At 44.3% G+C, this 20,635-nt stretch overlaps 1 protein-coding gene across 1 annotated transcript; it reads right to left on the bottom strand.

The window, feature by feature from the left end:
- Window positions 1–1,491: 1,491 nt before the first annotated feature.
- Window positions 1,492–19,248, bottom strand: kank2 (KN motif and ankyrin repeat domains 2). Its single transcript, XM_062407999.1, has 13 exons — window positions 19,186–19,248; window positions 12,662–12,753; window positions 8,789–8,871; window positions 7,158–8,519; window positions 6,541–6,750; window positions 6,335–6,440; window positions 5,447–6,079; window positions 5,264–5,351; window positions 4,509–4,728; window positions 3,877–4,019; window positions 3,463–3,663; window positions 3,285–3,383; window positions 1,492–2,993 (listed from the first exon to the last, which is right to left on the bottom strand). The coding sequence occupies exons 3-13, from the start codon at window positions 8,823–8,825 to the stop codon at window positions 2,937–2,939; spliced, it is 3,156 nt and encodes a 1,051-aa protein (XP_062263983.1). The 5' UTR covers window positions 8,826–8,871; window positions 12,662–12,753; window positions 19,186–19,248; the 3' UTR covers window positions 1,492–2,936.
- Window positions 19,249–20,635: the final 1,387 nt, after the last annotated feature.

Here is a 20,635-nt window from a genome sequence, read left to right as displayed (position 1 = left end):
TGTGACAGATGGAAAAGGTTTATTTTGTTAAAGAGTAATAAAACATTCACAGACCAATCAAGTCGAATTCAAACTGATTTTAAAACTCTGCAGCCAAATAAAATAATTGGATTTGTTTATCAGTTGGAAATGTTCCAGTGTGATGATAGATGTCATTTTCTGTTTTCTGCCAACTTGGTGAGTTTCTGGGGCTTATCTGAGCCAGCACCCTGCAGCAGGGAGGGTGGATCCAAGCAGCAATAGATAAGCTAATGTAAGCTGCTGTCTTCACTGGACACTTATTCACAGTATTTGATCATTCATCCTACATAAATTAACTGACTTGGAGACAGTGTCAGCCAGAAAACACAAACACTGTATGAACAGATCATTGAGAATGTTGGTCTGAGTGATCAAATAAAAAAGAACCAGCTAGCTTATGATTGGCTGGTGGGTGTAACCCTTTAATATATGGAGCAGACAGATGCCACTTGTTACACTGGTATGTTATCTCACTGACTCCTCCCAGAGTCAAGCAGCTGTGTGAGGATAGCGGCTGTTGCCGTGACCCTGTTTTACCTACATGTATGTATATATATATATTTTTATATATATCCATAGATATATATTTAAGTACACCAAACTAAGTAACATAAGTACACATTTTGGAAAAAAGTGTATACATATCAAAACATAGATTTGTATGTGTATGCTACACAGATATATACATTACAGTGCATATGCGTCACCACACACCAATGAGGATATTAGCAGTCATTTTGTAATTTTTGACTTTTGTGTGGTTAAACTGTCAAACTCTCATATGAACGATATATGTTTTACTTACTTTTCCTGCTGAGCCCCTAAGAAGGATGGACCTGGCTCCAAGGTTGTTTGCATCTATTCTCAACATCATGTGCAGACATCAACGTTTTGAGCTTCTTTTATAAAGTAAATAATAATACAATAATAAAATACCATGAGGTAAAAGTGACCACTTGTTATAGAAAGCCACAGAATAAACATACCTCATAGGCTTCCAAAAGAATGTTAGTTATTTTCTGTTGGCAAAGTCATGAGGAAATGAATCTTAAATATATAATGTTGTTCATATTAGACTTGATGATTCTGATGTAAAGAGTGATTTTTAAACAAGCAACTTAAGCTGAGACAGAGTGAATGGGTTTAAGGCCTGTTGATCATCATGGGTCTCAATTCTTAAAAAGTGCTCAGGGATGTGCTGGAGTCTCAGGCAAGAATGACGACGCCCTCTACTGGAGATTTTCCACATGACCTGGAAATAATATATCAATTATGAGTTAAATATGATTTTACTGAAATAAAGTCTGTATAAAATCACATTAAAAAATATATAAGAGACAAAAGGTTTGTTTCTGCTTTCCCCTGAGAAACATTTTCATCATGAGAAACTGGGCTCTGAAACACATATGTTACATGACTGGTGACAATTTACATGCAAAATAAAGAAATACTGAATGAATGCAAGAGAGACAGTGTGTTCCACATTTATTATTTTTTTTAAAACACACGAGAAGCAACACAAACTGAATTTTCAGATAAACCTTCAAAAAACAGCAAATGAAGAGCTGTGTGGTTATATTGAGTCAGCGTGAGCTTAAAAATTCTACATGTATAAAAAGATATACTTAAATAAAAAATTTAAAGTTTATAAAAGTTGAATTGCCTAAAAGTGGAAATGAAAACTGTGAAAAAACTTTTAAAAAGTAATAGAAATTTTGACATCCATAGCCTGTGCATTTTTGTTCAAAGAATTTGATTTTAGGCAGTTTATATTGACATATATTATTTTGAAATTCATATCTTACATGTCATGTCCGTTACAGAACCCAATCAGTCACTTCCTAGTTCCCTGACGAATCTTACCGTGGTAGAGGTGGCTCCACCAGCGCCTTCAGTCGTTTCTCCACAAAGTTAAATCTTTCAACTACAGAATATTACAAACAAAAACACAGACATGTTCTACTCTTTCTTTACAGCCATCCTTTTTACCTTCAGTTATAAAAAACAAAACAAAGACCAAAGTACCGTAGCCCCTGACCCTTCTCTTCTTCAACACTGATGCTCGGCCTGTGTTCATTCTATCACCACATTATACAGTTTGTCAAAGAGCTGATAGGAGAAATACATCTTTCAGAAATGTCGTCGACTCATAAAATAAAATGTTGTTCTCTGGTTAAAAAGGTGGAACTGCCTAGGAATTAAGAATCACGATCCTTGGACGTCATGAATTTAAAAAAAAAATCAATATCAAAAATACTCTAGTGTAAATAAATCCTGTGTATAAATATTGGTATATTGTTGAACTGGTGTTTTTCTGTGTTGAATTGTTGTGGCACCAATGAGCTAGTTGATGCAAGGACACTTATCTGATGTGAGAGAAGTGGCTTTTGTTATTCCGAATGACTGTGACGGTCACACATAACGATGCTGCTGTGGAACAACCATTGCATGAATTACATTGACAACATATTGCTTTATATAGAAACTAATATGAGATTTGTGTGAAGTATAATGTGATTGTGGTGAAGTGTTTTGATGGCGTCACTAAGAACTGTGTCGATAGCTGGATTATTCTCACACTACACTGATGTTTATGCAGAACTTTGTTTGCTTCTCTAGATTGCACCACACAAGAAATCCATGTTTTTAAGAAGCACTGTGATAAACAAAAAAAAACTACTGTGCACAAAGAGCAACAGGTAACAATGGTGCAAGATGTCATGTAATAATCTGCACATTATCTTGAACTTAAATTATGGAGGGTGGAAACAAACAGTCTAAATCGCATACATACACACACACACACATACGCACGAAAACACAAAGTTTCTTAATTACACAATGAAATAAAAAGATCACACTGTGATATGAGCAGTTGCAGTGGATTGGCTGTTGAGATACAGAAGGAGCGTGGTTCATTTCGTTTCACCGAAAGGAGGAGACGAGCCCAAGAGAGGAGACTTAGGTGTAACCTAGTAAAAATACAAAACAAAAGTATTATATATGAGAACTTTTATGTATTTTCAAAGTGTCAGGCTATTCTGTTGCTTCTTAGTCTCGAAAAATGAAAGTTTTAATCACACATAATGCTCTTTGAATTGGATTTAGTATATCTGAAAGGTACTATGTAAATAAAGTTGTACTGATTAATGTGCCATGTATACTGCAAAAAAACTATGAAACAGTCTATTGAAGGACCTGGTATAAAGGAGAACAACTTCATATTCTGTACAGTTATATTTCCTGTGTGGGAAAACACTCACGGGAGAAGGAGGCTTAGCAAAGTTGAGGTGAGCGTACAGAAGTACAGCGATGTCGTTCTGGCTGGCCTCCAGGGCGATGGACAGCGCAGTGCTGCCGTCCTGTAAACACCGCAACAAGGCAATCATGGGTTTGTCCAAAAAAAGAGATAGAGGTAGGAAGGGAGGATACTAGGCTTACATTATCGGTGAGAGTGGCATCACATCCCGGCACAGACAGTAGCTGACGCACAATGTCCACATGACCATGTTCACAGGCACACATGAGCGCTGTGGAGCCGTCATCATCGCGGATGTTGACCTGAGCCCCACAGGAGAGCAGCGCCCGCACCATGTCCCCTCGGCCGTGGCTGACTGCTAGCATCAGCGCTGTCTGACCGGCCTACAAAACACACATCATTAAAAATTTGTAACATCATCTTCAACATGTGGAGCTAAATTACAGATGTTTGTTTTCATGCTGCAGTGTGCATCTGCACAGCAAACCCTGCTCTGCATCATGAGAAACAACACCTATAAACACTAATACAGCTCTGATATGTGTTTGGTAGTGTATGGAGTTGCAATACAAGCTTGTGAGCAGTAGAGGGCACACCTGGCTGGCCTTGGCATTGACGTCCCCTGTGCGCAGCAGCTGCAGGACGGTCTGAAGGTCACTGTCAGAGTGGAAGGCCGCGAGAGCTGTCAGCATGATGGCTGTGTAGCCCGCCTTGTTCTGCTTGTCAGCATTACATAGGCCTGTAATGTGCACACGGCAATCAGTGTGAGAGGAGACACAACAGCAGCAGAGACAATAACAGGGATAAAGTACCTACTTGAGAAAGGATTCCATCAAGACACTAATGATCGATGCAGTAGAATTTGTTCAATCTAAATATTAAACAAATACAAATGTCTTGATTTCAATCAAAGCTGGATCATAATTTCCTATTATGTTTTGTCAGTATTTAATTCAATTTTTTTTTTTTGAATTTTTTGTTTCAGGAAAAACACAGAAAACATGCATGTTATTCACATCCAGGCTTAAGTCAGTCTTGTTTTGTCTTATCTATGGTACTCCCTGATTTCTACTAAATTAATTTGAGTCCTTCGGAGGTTGCAAAAGCAGAAAAAGTAGTAAACCATACACTGGTAAGAGCGGGTGATGTAAATAGGAAATCCTCCGTAGACCAGAATATCTACATTTTGGAATGCATTGAATCACAGCTAGATACAAACACAGCTCACCAGTGTCCAGCAGCAGCTTCACCACAGGGAAGTTGGAGTGGGACACGGTGTAGTGAAGCGCTGTGTTCCCATTGCCATCGGCCATGTTGATCACAAACTCCAGCAGCTGAGGGGAGACGGAGGCGAAGGCGTCCATATAGGCCTTGACGACAGCCGTGTCTGCGGCTTTGTGACAGGACACGCGCAGCCACTCCTGCAGCACGGTGGTGTAGGCCGCTCTCTGAGGTCAGACACAATGAGGACACACGGCCACTTGAGAGACAGGTGTGGAAATGCAGACTGAGCGTCACAAACAGACCTCAGAAGAAACATACAGGAAATGTGCTATTTGCTCCTCTGGTATGTGAACAAATTGCTGAAATAAATGTTGTTTATTTGCTTTTCTCCACAAATGTGTGCTAAAGACAAATCAATCTCTGAGGTGTTTCTGCTTGTTGCTGGATCTAGGTAGGGCGCCCACACCAAGGCCAAACAGTCCTCTTAAACTCAATCGAGCTATACTTAATTTCCCTCGCTCATAGATATCAGTTCCCTTAACGTACCAGATTTTTTTTCATTGAGAAAAGAAAATCAGAAAAGAAAACTCCTTGATTGATTGACTAAACCTTCCATCAAGTTTCATGGCAATCCATTCAGTTTTTTTTGTGTAATCTTGCTTACAAACAAACAAACAGGCCGGGGGTGAGAAAATAACCTCTTTGAGAAGCAGTTTTGATTGTTGTTATCATGTTTAATAATCTGAATTGAACACATACTGCTCCTTGTTGGCTGAAGGCATTGGATTCCCCCAGGGCTTTCTGCAGGCCGCTCAGAGCCGACATCAGGCCGTCACTCAGCTCAAGTCTGAGAGAGACAAAGAAACGACACACTGTCAGTCACTGTCACTCCCAGCTTGATGCTCACAGACAGACTGTCTGTTTAAATGTATGTTTGTTTACCTGACTTGTTTATCTGATGCTGGGTCAGTGTCAGTCGTGTTGCTTTCAGCTGCTTGATTTGACTGCGATTGGCCGGAAAGGACAGTGGCTTCTGACTGGACGCTGTATTGCTGCTCGGTGACCTCAGTGGTTTTAGTGACACACAACGATGAAGAGCTGGTAACGTGTGTGGAGCTTTGCCCAGGAGTCAGTTCAGAGCTCGATGACGTGGAGCTGATCTCCGGTGACGATGTGTGCATTTCTGATGACTGGCTGGTGGCCTCTGTGGAGGCAGAGTAGTTTGCTGGACACGGGGGAGTCGGGTAGGGGTCAGAGGCTGGTGGCTGTGAGGCACATTTTTGCTCAACAGTGTCCGTTGCTGGTGACTGGGACACTGTGTCCTGCAGTGTTGCGTCTGCTGTTGCAGACTGGCTGGGTCTCTGCTGTGTTTCTGGAACGACGGCTGGTTGTTCGGTGGCAGTCTGCTGAGGTACACCGTGGCTTTCCAGGGGCTGAGAGACCACAGCGTGGGTTGTTTGCTGGTGCAGGACGGAGGATTCTGTCAGTTTTTCTCGGGCCTCGTGATATTCACTGGAGTCACTCGCTTCATCTGAAGTCTCACTGCTGCTGTCGTCTGACGATGTGGATTCATAACTGCAAGAGAAGATGACGATCAAAAGTCAAACTGTAACTATTTGCAACTCAACCCTGTTCAACTATCGCACGTAAGCAGAAAATGCAAGTGCACTTTGTATTAACCGGGTCTGACCCTTGGGGAGAGCAGACAATGTGTGAAAGAATTTAACATCCCAGATCAAGGATGAAACTGTTACCAGGGAAGAAAGTGCCTGCCTCAGCACTAAGGGAATGGAAATGACTGACTTGTGGTCTGTAATCACTGTCACTTACCCTCCATTGACCCCAATAAACTGCAGGTTTTTCTTAGTGGAGGGAGACCCTGGTTCACCCTCTGCTTTCCGCTTCATGATGGACCTCAGAGACTGAGGTGACGAGGCTGGAAAAGACACCAGTAATCACACATACAGCCGGACGCATGTCAGCTAATTAAAACAAGTTTGAATCAATGGGTTTTTAACAGAGCGCAGTCCAGTTACCTGTCTTGGATCCTTCTTGTGACTGGACAGCCTCTGTGTTTGTATGCAGGTGAGTCTCTCCTCCTTTAGATTGCATCAAACTAATCTGATTTATAGATGTGCCGACAGCGATGGCAGGACTAGCCACAGGGACAGAGGTGGACAGCTCGCTCTTTAGGACGTCGCGCACCTGCTTGGAGCTGACAGCGATCGGCAACTCAACCAGAACATCTGTGAGACAGAGACACAGTCAACTTTCGAGCCTCAACTCTGCTCTACTAGTAAATTGTTAACATAAACTCATATATCCTATTGAGTTTATTGGTCAGCTTATTGCTAACACTCGACAATCAAATACAACCTGATATAATAAATGTAATATGTGAACAATTCTTGATTATAATATACAGTAAGAGAGGTGCTGATTCTCTCTATGGTATTTTCTCAGACTCAAGTTAAATTCAGAGTTCTTTCTAAAAGTGATGTATATTCAAATCAGGGGCTCAAAAGCTCACAGACACAATCAAAGAACTTGCTTCATAAAAGTCTGTAGCATTGGACTGTATTTCACTGTTGGGCTATAAGTACTAAACTGGTAATGCTTATTCTTGGTCATACACTACCAGCCTGATCCTGACCTTCAGCTTGTCCTATGTGGTAGCCCTCTGAAAGTCCACCAGCTTGGAGGGGGGAGGGGGAGCTGCAGGTCTCTGCACGGAGCAGTGTGCACACCTCTACCACTTTGGGCTGCTCCAGTGTGTACACCTGGATTCCCACGGTCCTCTGCTGCGTCTGTTGGGGCTGCTGTGTGAAGCTGACCAGAGTGTGCAGGCTGCAGCCTTGTGGCTCCTGCCAGCCCATGCTGGTAGCCATGACCGGATGCTCTGCCTGAGGAGCTTTCTGGACTGATGCGACCTGCTGCTGTGCAGCTTGCAGCTCCTGCATTGTCCTCTTTAGTTTGCCCTCAAGCTGACCCACTTGATTCCTAAGAGCCTCTTTCTCAGGCACCAGCCCCAGGTCCTCCTCCCGAACCCCGACTCCCACCTGACGAGTGCCCCTCGAGGCCTCTGGTCCCACCCCGACAGTGCGCACTTCCCGTTTTGCATCCGGCCGGGCTCCACCCACGATTACTGTGTCCTCAATCTCACACCCAGAATCTTGTTTAGGGCCCTCTGGGGTGGAGGGAGACAGAGGTCCTGCTGGTTTGTTGCTGCTTTTAGTTCCAGTGCCCTGTTCTTCTTCTGGGATGTCGATATAGAGCTCCCCTCTGGAACGGCCTCTGTTAAAACTCAGAGTGTGACCCAGGAATTTTTGGCTCTTAAGCTGGACGCTGAGCTGCCGCTTCTCCTCCTGCAGCACAGAGATTTTCACCTGGAGTACAGGGATGGTCTTCACCTGATCCTCCAGCTCCCTTATCTTCCTGAGGGCTGTTGCCATCTGCTCCCTGACATGCTGGAGGTGGGCTGGTGTTGGGGTCACCGGGGTGGACAACCCAGAACTCATTGGGGTGAAGGATCCACCTCCACCATGGGCCCGATTGAAGCTGTGTGCACTGCTGATGGAGGTGTTAGAGCCTGCCACACTGCTGTGCATGCTTCCCAGGTTGGAGAATCTACGCCCCTCTTTCTCCTCCTCCAGTTTCCTTCGTGCATCCAAAAGGGTCTTCTCCACCCGGGCAGTGCTGAAGCTGGGTCTCTGCGTCGTGTGAAAGCCTGGAGCACAGTAGGAGAAGGAGGAGTGGCGGCTGTCCATGCTGGTGTTGGAGCACAGAGATTCCGTGGACGTCCACCAGGAGCCGGCATAGCCATAACCACGGGGCAGGGAGCCATAGCGCGGCCTACGCTGGACAGGCACCCTCTTAATAGTATTTCCCTTCTCTATGTCGTTCACATATTTGAGGAAGTCCAGGTCCAGACGGTAGCCATAGGGGGTCTCCACTGAGTAGGGCGCCTCCTGTTCTTTGCCGTGCAGGGAAGGGGGAGCAGGTGGGTTGAGTTTCCCTGAGGGGGAAGGAAATCAACTTTAAACAAACGGAAATCTGCGTCTAATCTTGGGCTCAGACTTTAGAAAATAGCATTAACTCTGGGCTACTGTGTGTTTATGTATGAACTCTGTAGCAATCTCCAAATTAGGCACAAAATGGATCATGCAGTTCCCCCATAACCCTACCTGGAAAGTGTTGGGATATCGTAAATACTACCTTACTTACAAGTGGACTTGACAGTTTATAAAACATGAATATGAAATAAAAAATAAATGGTGGTTGCACCTGGGAAGCCGGGGTCCATATGCAGCACCTGAGCCATGATGAGCCTGTGGCTGGTTTTCAAACAGTCATCCACCAAATCTCACCTGTGGAAACACATTCAGTTTGAAATTAGGAACGAGCATTTCAAACCATCCCTTGATCCATTGATCTATTATCTATACATCTATGCTTTTGAGGGTTACAGTGGGAGCTGGAGCCAATAGCAGCTAAGATTGGGTGAGAGGCCGGGTACACCCTGGACAGGTTGCCAGCATATCGCAGGACCAACACACAGTTACAGTTAACTGGAGCACCTGAAGAAAACACGGGATTCAAACCAGGAACCTTCTAGCTGTGATGATATAGTTATACGTACAAACTACTAGAAATAAGAAAGAACAAGAAGTTCCTTCTCTTGCAGAAATAACAAGAGAAGAGTTAATAATGCATGATTGCGTATGCCCACTAGAATCCTGATAAGATCAGTGTTTAAAATGTTTACACTGTACAGATGTGATCGCTTCACTACATGTGGCTCCTATTTGAGCAATAACTTATTGCTTTTTTTTGGGGGGGGGGGCATTTTGTTCTTTTTGTATTATGCAAGAAAGAAAATGTCTGCCTCTTTCCCTACCTCATCCACCGCCTCTAATTTTATCTGTCCATTTTTCGCTGTGCAGCGGGTCGCAGTCGATTGTGTGTTTGTTTCTGTTCTTAGCATCGAGAGAAGAAGTTTCCTGGCAGCGGCTAATTCCAGGGCCGAGGGTTTCGAGACTGCCAGTTACAACCTTATTAGGAATCATCTGCGCACACGCTAAGTTCGCCTCTCGAATCAGGTTTTACAGACACACTCTCCCTCGCTTTCTCCACATCTCTCCCCTCCTCCTCTTTATGCTTTTTCTGGCGATTTCTCCCCCTCTCTCAACATCAGCTGACGATCAGGAGGTTTCAGCCGGTCACTGTCTCTCTCCATTTCCTTCCAGATAACTATAACAAAGAAGGCATAGTGAACTGCTGAGAGTACTACAGAAACCCTTTTTTCATACCAGAAACAACAGATTTTGGTTTTGTTTCCTCCAACAGAGAGAAACCCAGTGCCGGTGATGTCGTAGTGGTGCCCATATCGGCGACGGTGCCTCTGAGTTTGTGTCTGCTTGGAAAAGATTAACTTTCTAGGTCATCACTTTGTGGGAACTGGTGGATGTAATGTTTAAGCCATCCACAGAGTCAGCCAGATGAACATGGATACAGACTTTAAAGACCTACGATCAAAAGTCTGGACAGCAAGCCTCCACTTTTCTTTTTTATTTAGGACACACTCAGTTCACTTTGGTTTAAAGCTGCTTCTTGTGACTCATCACTGCTGGCTCAGTGAGAAAAGTAGGACACTTGGAAACACTGACTGAACTGACTTGGTATTTCTGAAGTCCTGTTGTCCGTCGCGGTGTGATTTTCCCTTATCTGTGTCCCTTCAGCGCCCTCTCATACCAAGATAGCCACACACACTCACACGTACACACAGTCAGGGATGGAAATATTCTGTGTGCACATACTGACCCTGCAATACTAAGACAAACAATCAATGGAATTAAAAGTATTTATGATATTCATTAGTGCTGGACAATAGGGCAAAAGATGCATCGAGACAAAATTGATGTCAATATTTATCACGATAAATGTCATAAAATGATTTCTTTCAAGTTTGAAAAGTAAAACTTTCTTGTAGTTGACCTTCTCAGTACGTGATCTGTTTTGTTTTTTTCATTGCCGAATGATACAAACAAATATGCTCACAGAGAGAAGTCAAATAAATGCATTTATAATAGGAGGTAAGAAAAAAACTTGCTACACAAATTCGGGTGTCATAATACCTGATACTTCTCAACAAGACAGTGATTTTTCATAAGAGGTCACCAGTTAAAAATAGCTGGAACAATTGCTTTGATTTATTTGCTGAAGTTTATCAACTAACATGTTTACATGAATAATGTTGATCACAAAAGAAGAAGCTAGGGCTGCAGGTGATATGGCCAATATTTTAATCATTCAGTACCTACAAACATTGCCATAAATGTCCCATTATTAAGATCCGTAAAGTGTTTTCCTGAGTGGAGGTTGTGCTTTTAAACAGCTCTATTTTACAAATCTGAGGCTTATCAATACCACCTCACTGTGCTTTTTCATGCATTATATTGATATTTATATATTGGGCTTTTGTTATATTGCTATTGGTGACATTATACTGCAATAATTGTGAATATTGTTTTATTGCCAAGTCGTAATTCCTATCGTAATTTTTTTGATAGATCTCCAATAGTTGTAAATTTCATCTTCTACATATGGAATTAATCAGATGTCCCATTTGTACATTGTAAGACTGCTTTACAGGAAATCTAAACAAAAGAAAAAAGATGAAGGAAAATGGAGGATCCAAAAAACACAAGATCTTCTCTCCTCTCAGTGTTTATACTGATCTGGAATATTTTCACGACACATTAAATAAGAAGAATTAACAGCAACTCCAGGAGGTTTTGGCTGCCTGCCGCCATCACACACTGTGAGAGTGTGTTTATTTTCAGTATGGAATGAGAAGTGTGAGACGGATTAGGTGCTGTACGGTGCTGTGTGGGAATGACTACATGTGTGAGAAAGTGAGAGTGTTTGGGAGTGAGAGAGCATGAGTGCATGAGTGTGTGTGTGTGAACAGGAGGGTGGAGGACGGTGCTGACAGGGGACAGTTGATGAGTTATAATTAGAGTCTGCAGTTTAGTGACCGACCATCCCGGCGGTGCGGACATGACAGATCACACGGTCCGGTCGATTCCCCCTTTGACTTCCAAAAAGCAAGTTTCTGCTCCTTCAAATTATAACTTCACTCTCCCACTCCAGTGGTTCTCTATACTTCTTTCGTCATTGCCTCTCTGGGTGCCCTTCCTCCCCGAAAACAAAAAACGTCCACACCACCGGGCCTCCACATCTGCTTCTCCCACAGTGGGTGTTTCCGTGATAGCATGTGTGTATGCATTTCTCCCTCAGTGTGAGTGTGTGGTGAGGGGTGGAAGAGTGGTTGACCTCTCTCTCTCTCGCTCTCTCTCTCTCCCTCTCTCTCTGATGACATCTGAACAGAAACCAGTGTGCGCCCTTCCCCAGCGCCGTTCTTCTTCAGAGGACTCTCCCCCGCGCCAGCCTCGTCCAGGACAAACGCCTTGCACCCATTTCGTCAACCCCCACCCCCATACCTCCTGCCACAGCTGCATACCATACTAAAGGAAGTTAACATCGCCTGGTGTACTCCCTCCCATTCCCCTGCTATTAAGATTAAGGCAACCCTCAGGGGGTAAGATGCAGGTCATCCAGCACAAATTACACATCTGCAGTGTGTCCTGTAAGATGTCACGAGAATAACTGTGTGTTACCCTACCGCTTCTCTGACCACTATCAGCAGCTGATAAAGTGATGTGTACATACAAGGAAGTTTCAGGTTCATTAATCTACAACCACACGTTAGCATGCTAGTGTCTTGGGGATTAAAAACTGAATTTGATATACAGTCTGTAAATACACTGTAGATTCCAGTGTCTTTGGTGCACCAGAGGATTGAGACCACACAGAAGAGTGATTTAAAATGCCAAGCTTCATTTCGAGGTCACTTCCCCCGTGTGCATCAAACCCATTGCGTCCATTCATTGAGTCACCTAATTATTATTGCCATTACAAAGGATTAGGACTTCAGCATTGCAAAGTCAGAAATACCAATTCTTCCCGCCACCCAGAGTTGTTCTTTGTGGATTTTTCCACTGCTGACTCTCTCAGCCTTTGGTGATTGCTATTCTGCTCAGGCCTGAGAATGGTTTGTGAATTAGGAAAAGAGGGATTTATTTTTCCGCATCATACCAGCTGCTTGCCCTGCGAGGACGGTACGGGATCTCTCCTCCCCCAAGGCTCCTCTCTCTCCCTTCCTTCTCTTGGACTGTTACAGTCGCCACCTGTGGGGGGGGAGACGAGAAAAAACTAAAAGTTGGACTTTTTGCGCAGACATATGCAAATCACATGACAACAGAAAAAGATATCCAGACATAGTAGTCATCAGGCGAAGACAGTAATAACCAATGAAGGCGTGTAGCTCTGTTGTCAGACACTATGACAGGTTATGAAGGAGTGGCCCCGCAAGACTATAAACACAAGGTTGCAAAGCCAGAAAAAAACATCCAAAAACATTCCTGTGGTTTCGACTGACAAACCGGACGTGAACAGTGTGCCCCCATGGGATGCTGGTGACCCTCCGCCCTCCTCGTACAGCAAACCTGGGTGAAGACCCTTTGCAAAGTAGCTCTCCCTTCTCTCTGCAAACTTTCCCCCAATTCATTCCTATCTCCAATTCAAGTTTCTCTAATCAATTCAAGGCCGGGAACCTCCCTGTCATTTGATTGGGCAATGTTTTGTGTTTTCTTGCCTCCCAAATACATTGGTACATACACATATGTTGATACACACCCTCCAGTTTGGTAAGAAAAGCCATCATCTGCACAATTATCTTAAGACTTGAGGCTGGACTGATTTCCAGAACCTTGTAATGCGTTCCCTGCTACTTACTCAGCGTACATGTCCACCAAGATAAGCTGCATGACTGTGTCTGGTGATTCTCACGCCTCGGCAGCGGCTGCTCAGGGTGATGTGCGAGCGCGGAGGACATTTTGTTGGAGGGCCTCGGCGCCTTGAAAAACACTGTAACCTTTGCATAACTTCATAACAAGACGTGCTGTTGTTCGGGCCATTGTTTCATATAGTTGTCATGCCGATACCAGAGAGAGTGGTGGGGCAGAGGGGGGGCAGAAACAGACCTTTTGGACTGGAACGACAGCCAAATCACAAAGAGCCATTCATTCTGCCTCCAGTTCCACAGCTGGTTCTAATATAAAGCAAGGAGGGGCATCTTGGCGAGAAAGCGAGAGAGAGTGCGAGTGTGACAGAGAGAAACTGTGTGTGTGTGTGTGTGTGTGTGTGTGTGTGTTTGTGTGTGTGTGAGTGCTTGAGTGCGGCGAGGAAATTTGCCTCAAAACAAACAAACAGTTGATGAAGTGCCTGAAGGACCCACACACTGACAGAATCTGGAGATACAGGGAGTAGAACCGTTATCTGGATTCACCAGTGTCCGAAGTTCCAGAAAGACTCCATATCCCTTCTTGCAATAATGTGAGATACCGTACAAAACACATCCCAATCAATACGTTCCGATTGTAACTTAAATAATCAACGCAAAAAATGACTCTCAAATGATGGGATTTAAGACAGTGAACGAAGCCTGCCAAAATACTTGTATGAGATGATAGCCAAACATTACAGCAGACAACTTGAACTCCCATCGACTCCCACATGGCGCAGATGAAAACACACAGATCCCCCAACACGGTCCGAGGACTGAACACTCCCACAGATCAACAAACATCTCTGCAGCTTTTAAGTTGATTTATTGAGGTGAGGGCACGGTTGATGTGAAAGCCAAGAGATTAAATCGGTTTTAAATTGTCTGTCTTCGCGATGATAAATTTGCCGGAGTGATGATAGACTTTTTGATTTGGAAAACATTTCAGCAAAATGCAGCTTTTTTCTTTTCCAGCTTCACAAATAAAGGTGCTCGAGTTGAGACTGCTTCACCGGCACACTTCAAATCAAGCTAATTGATGTTACAAAACAGAGATGAAGAAAGGGTTACAGGAAAGGGAGCTCCATCTTTCTATTCCCGAAGGATCCCGAAACAACCCAGTCACTTCCTCCCAGCCCAGGAGAAAGAGTAACAAGGAGAAGGAGAGCGCTAGTGAGCAAGCGGAGGGGGGAAAAGGAGCAGGGGTAAGAGAGGGAGAAAGCAGCGGAGCGCAGTACAGTATTGGAGGGAGGGTGGGAGGAAAAAACTGAGTGGGAATGTGAGGAAAGAAAGGCACAACTCCAAGTGGAGGGTGGGGGGGGGGGACAAGAAAAAATAAATGCTGCCGAGAGTTTTAGATGGAAACTTCGCGAATGAGAAGACCATGACTGTTCTCTGATCTGAACTCCGTCAGCGTGAATCACTGCAGATCCAGCTGCTGACATCAGGACAGAGTCTACTCCCCTTACTGATGAGGGAGGAACATCAGACACATAGGCCTGCAGGAACCGCTCACAATGAGTAAATAAAGTTTCAAAGGACCTTTCCTCAAAATCTGAAATGGCTCCGCCCAGAAGATTACCATCATTTGTGCATTCCACTCCCAAAAATAGGCCGACAATGGAGAATACTTCATTGTCGGCACTTTGTTTAAAAAAAAAAAAAAGATTGTTGTTCGGAGGCCACAAAATCCTTGAAATAGACACGCAAAAGAGTTTTAAAAGTTAAAACACTGAGATCACAGCAGGAGACACAATGTTGCTTCATATACGAGGACTTCTCCGTCCTCCTCCTCACCCTGCAGAACAGATGGCTTCATTCAGCCAACTGGTCCTGAATGAATAATAAATCAGGAAAATAAACGACATCTAATTTCTCTCTTGAAGAGCAACAGAATCCTAAATGTAGAGGCAACAAAAGCCATTTGTCACCAAGCGTAATGTGGTCAGGCGGGGGACGTCTCTGCCTGATAGACGGGGGCCTTCGTCATGTGTACGGAGGCCAGATGATCTCATATCAACATGGTTAACACAGCCAGCTCTTGTGTGGCGGATGGGACGTGTGCTTTTCTTGGGGCTCTGAGCTCAGGACAAAGTATAACCCAATGGGACGCCTCCTCCGGGGTTTGCTGCACATTGAGGAAAAAGCCCTGTTTTTTACATTAAGGAGTGGTGGTATGGAGGAGCAGACGGCGCTGGGCTGCAGAAGTCTGGTGCTGGCTAGAGTACGGCCAAAGGGAGGGGACGGCGAGCTCACATTACTCCTGGAACAGGAGCAGAGTAAACACCCGCTCAGGCTGCTATTGGTCATTGTGCTGACCTCCGACAGGAAACTGAGCAAGGGTGGGACTGAGCGGCAAGGAGCGGCCCCGGAAAAAAGAGACATGCTAGAGAGAAAGAAAAAAAAGAGGCATTTCGGGGGGAAATTCCTGTTCAGTTGTGGAGGTGGGGATTAAGAGTGATGCCTAGCAGAGAGGCTGAACTCTGCAAGGCTTTGAGGAAACTCTGGGGGTCTGGAGGGGAGGAAGACAAAGTCCAGACGGCAGTCAGATGTGGCGGGGAGCTGGTCAGGGAGCGCTACGAGGGTTAGAGGGTCAGGCCGGGCGTGTGTTGTGGTACCGAGCGGACGGCAGAGGAAGTAATCTCACTGAGGCGGCGATCTGGTTAAGTGGTTCCCCTTCTGGGATCTTATCAATTACTTCCTGACTCAAGGAGAGTCGTTGATGAGAAAGACTCAGTGTGCACGTAAAGACAACATGTCACCAACTACTCCAACATGTTTGTGTTCTTTCCCAGGAACACAACAGTTCATCTTGTTTTTCTGAGTGATTAGTTTTTGTAAATTAGATAAAGTCCGATCATTCAAGCAGATAAAGAATTACTGTCTCTAGTATCTCAAAAGATTAGACCATATGTTCCCTGAAACCACTTCTCTGGTTCCTCCAATCAATACAGTTAAGTGAGAAGTTAAGTATTAATCCTCTTAATTAATCCTCACTGTTCTGACCAAATCGGACTAAGGTTATTACAATAACATTAAGCGACAAGTTTATCCCTCTCTTATAAACTAATCCACCTCTTAAACAAATGTTTTTGTGATTAATTATCTTCAATTTGTGTGATAAGGTGTTTCTATAGAATGATATGGGAAGAAAACAACAGGATATTTGGGTTTTTGCGGATTACTGGTTTCGAATGTGATTCACAGGAGGAAACAAAACTTGACAGCATGGAAGTATCAATAACCTTCATTACCTCGGCCAAGGAAGTTACACTGTCATCTGCTTTTGTTAGTTTGTGGGCAAGATTATGAAAGATCTACAGGGTGGATTACCACGAAACTTGGTGGGAGGATATGGAATGGATCAGGGAAGAAACTATTCAATTTTGGACCGGATCCCGATCAAGGGACGGATCTGTGAATTTTTTTTCACTTTCTTTAACATTTTTGTTTTTGATCTCTCAGAGAATAGATCATGGATCTTGATGGAATAAAATCAGGCATGTTTTGGCGACTGATATTTATGAATGTTCCAATTTGGTTAAAAAAAAAAATTTCAGATCCAGTGAATTCTAATGCCGTTTCGTGAGGAGACTGTTGGGCCTTGGTGGAGTTCTGCACTCTACTTAGTCACATTCTGTTTATTTCAAGCGATGAACAGAACTATTACGGTCTATCGTTTTAACAGAACAGATAATTCATCGTGCAGTAAAACTGTCCCAAATAGCTAATCCGTAGTTGCCCCGAGACAGAGACAGACAGGTAGAGGGTGTAATTTCATTAGCTTCGCTAAACCATTTAAGGCCCGGCGTGTGGCCCAGTGTGCAAATGGGGTTTATAACCCTGCATTCCATCGCGGCACCCCTGCGTCCAAATGCTGTGATGAGACAATCACATTCCAGCTCAGGAGAAGAACAAAATATTGTAGGAAACTCCAGCTGCCGACGGACCTGATCAGAAATTCCAAAACTTGCAGCCCTGGGGGGAACTCCCAGGGGTCTCTGATGGGATTCCAGGGGTCCCACAGAGGAAGAGTCGGCTTTCACTGTTATTACACTGACACTGACTGGATCTCCAAACAGTGAGGAGTTATTCACTTGCCAGTTTATTCACTCCACCCAGCTAAAGCTATTACATTCATCCTGCCTCCGTGAATGGTATAATGTTCAGATTTTGGTTTTTAACCGTACGGTTGTCTAGTTGTTGTGGTGCTGCTGAACTATATTGCAACATGAGGAAAACCCCAGGAGACAAATGATTGGAGTCCACAGAACTACAGCCTACAATGGACAGAATGACAGGACAGAGCCCATTTTAAATGCCACGCAGCTGCCACAATCGCTGGCTGTATTCGCTAGAAGGTGATTTAATACAGGCAGCAGCCCATTACACAACAGCAGGACAGGGGTGTATTGTATGATGCAGTGCAACAGGCCGATGACTACACCCCCACATCCTGCCAAGTTCTGCACAATTCATCAAAACAACATCTGATGAGTTGCCTGATGATTCCGGACCATGTGCCACACATGTAATATGTCATGTCACATCGTTAAAAATACAACACTTGTGTTATTCTGGGAGGAAAACGTGGATTTGTGACTTTTCCCCTCTAAATGACTTCATTAAGGGGAATCAGAGAAGGCCCCCCTCTAGAAAGGAGCAAGTATAGCTCATGAGAGTGTGATTCATTAGAGGCTTGGTCTTGTTTACCTTCCTCCTGCCCTCCTGATACACAACTCCACCGGACCTCATCCGTCTTCTGAGGACACAAACTCCCCTGAGCCACCGCTGACCAGCTTCGGGCGGGGAGACGAGCAAAAGTGAGGGGGGCAAGGAGCAGCATGGAGGAGCTGATGAACATCTGGAACTAATGAAGAACTTGCAGAATGCACAGACCCACCCTCTCCCACGAGTCCTCCTGCAGTCTTCAAGTGAGCTTTTCACTTGGGCTTTTTTCACTTTCTGTCATTTAATTAAGAAATGGTCGGATTGCAGCAACAAAATCAAGCCTGAGGCTCATGGAAAAGTTTCATAATGAAGGACACAATCACCCAAATGTGTTCTGCTTGGTTTTGAAATGACTTGTGGGATCAGATTTGGCAAGGCAAAAATGTTGAGTAGGATTCTCTGCTGCAACTCGGGAAGTTAAATCAAGAAAAAAGTTTACATCATGTGGAGGAAAAAAGCATAATAGATAAGGAATATAACAGTGTGCTATGAATTTAACATGAACACTGTGCCGCTTGTCTGCAGAGAATTCCTCTATCAATAAAATATATACTAATAAACCAGCACTGCAGAATGACAGAGACACTTTCAGCAGCGTTAGAATTTGTGTTTATATCATTATTGTTGTGATAATAGAGATGTCCCCGTTAACGACGCTTCCCTGCGCCTGAAGCCTCCAGTGATGCTCCGAACAAAAAGACACGCACCGGAGGAGCGAGCGTGAGACTCCGCGGATTTTATTCCTCTGAACGGGAAGAATAACGACGGAGTAAATAAAGAAAACACCGAATAGGATGCAGTGATGCGAAGGGCAAGGAGGAGAAAGAGCCAGTTTGAGGGGATAAAGGCGCCGTTAGTCCGGGCAGAGAGCACCGGGAGGAATGGGCAGGACCGCCGCTTCACAAAAGAAGTCCCACTCAACACGGAGCCTCGTCCGACGCGCATTGGAACGCACTTTGACACAGAGAGAGTCACAGGCAGCGTTTAAACAGCGGAGCCGGAAGTTCCCTCGTTAAAAAATGAAAATGTCTTATCATGTTCTTACCTGAGGCTGCGGACGCTCTATCTGCTCCTCGGCCCAGGAGCAGCGCTCACTGACAGACACACGACAACACCGCAGACGAGACGCTGCTCGGAGCCCCGCCCCTGCTGCTCTTAAAGGGCCAGCACCGATCGCTCGCAAACACACGAACACTCACATATTACACAGATAAACTACACAAACACTACACAGACAGCCTTCACAAACACTACATAAAAAACAACACACTACACACTAGACAGACACAAACACACTTCACAGACACAAACTACAAACGGCCACACTCCACACGCACAGTCAGTACACGCACACAAAGATTACACAAACCGACTACACACCCAGTCACACACACACAAACCATACAAACAAACTTCACAGACACAAACTACAAACACCCACACTACACATGCACACACAAACACACAAACACTAATTGGCACATACATTCCCTAGCCCCTTACCCTTACCTCAACCATCCAAACTTAACCCTGCCTAACCCTTACCAACATACAAATGAAGTTATTATTACCCTAACATAAACCTTATTCTAACCCTAACCCTGAAACCAAGTCATGACCCTCAAACAGCCCATTTAAAAAGTAAGGACCGACCCAAAGGAACACAGGAACACAAACACACATAGTCCACCTCTGTCAAATACAGGCTCTGAGGGCAGGGCTGCTCATCAGGGGTTCCGGAGCAGGTTCGGGCCCGTCACACACACGCAAATGCGAATATTGCAGGTCAAGGTTCACTAAAGTTCAATTCCCCACGGAGCCGTGCTGCGATTCGCCTCCTCGCTCGCACAGATTAGAAGTGTGTAGCGGAGCTGAAGGCTCGCCACTGTTACACGCCTGTGTGTGACCGGGCCCTTACGTTTGTGGGACCTGTCTCCCAGTGTGTTGACCAACCTTATAGTACATAATTATACTATAGCAGACTTATAACCCTTATTAATGATTGTCTTAATCATTATAATTAAATCATACATAAGGATCATACATAAGGTTTTAAATGATAAAATATATATATATGTATTTTTTCCAAAGATGTTCTTCAGCAGGTAAATATCACATTAATTAACAATATTCAGCCAGTTTCATTGTCAAACCCAAAAATCGTTTGCTAGCTGAAGGGTTTACCATATTTTTCCATGTAGCATGTCCGCTTGTTCCTGGCACATGTACATGGCCACAGTTGCATTCATACTAAAAAGGAGGGTCCATGTAAGTCTAGTGTTCCAGCCGTGAAGCTGGAGCATGCTGTGTTACACAAATGTCACTGTTGCCAGTTTTGGGTCGAATAATTGGGAATTCTCCTTGATTGCGGCCCTATCAAAGAGTCTGAATAGCTATTTCTATAATCGCAAGGCCCTAAATGCAGCTGCTGATTTGACTTATTGAACCGGCTCTGTCTGGGGGATAAAGTTTCACAGCTTACCAATGACCTCCAA

Source organism: Platichthys flesus, chromosome 16 (genome assembly GCF_949316205.1).
Source record: "Platichthys flesus chromosome 16, fPlaFle2.1, whole genome shotgun sequence".
Lineage (NCBI taxonomy): Eukaryota > Metazoa > Chordata > Actinopteri > Pleuronectiformes > Pleuronectidae > Platichthys > Platichthys flesus.
The sequence above is the reverse complement of the archived record's forward strand: the minus strand, read 5'-3'. Positions and strand labels throughout refer to the sequence as shown.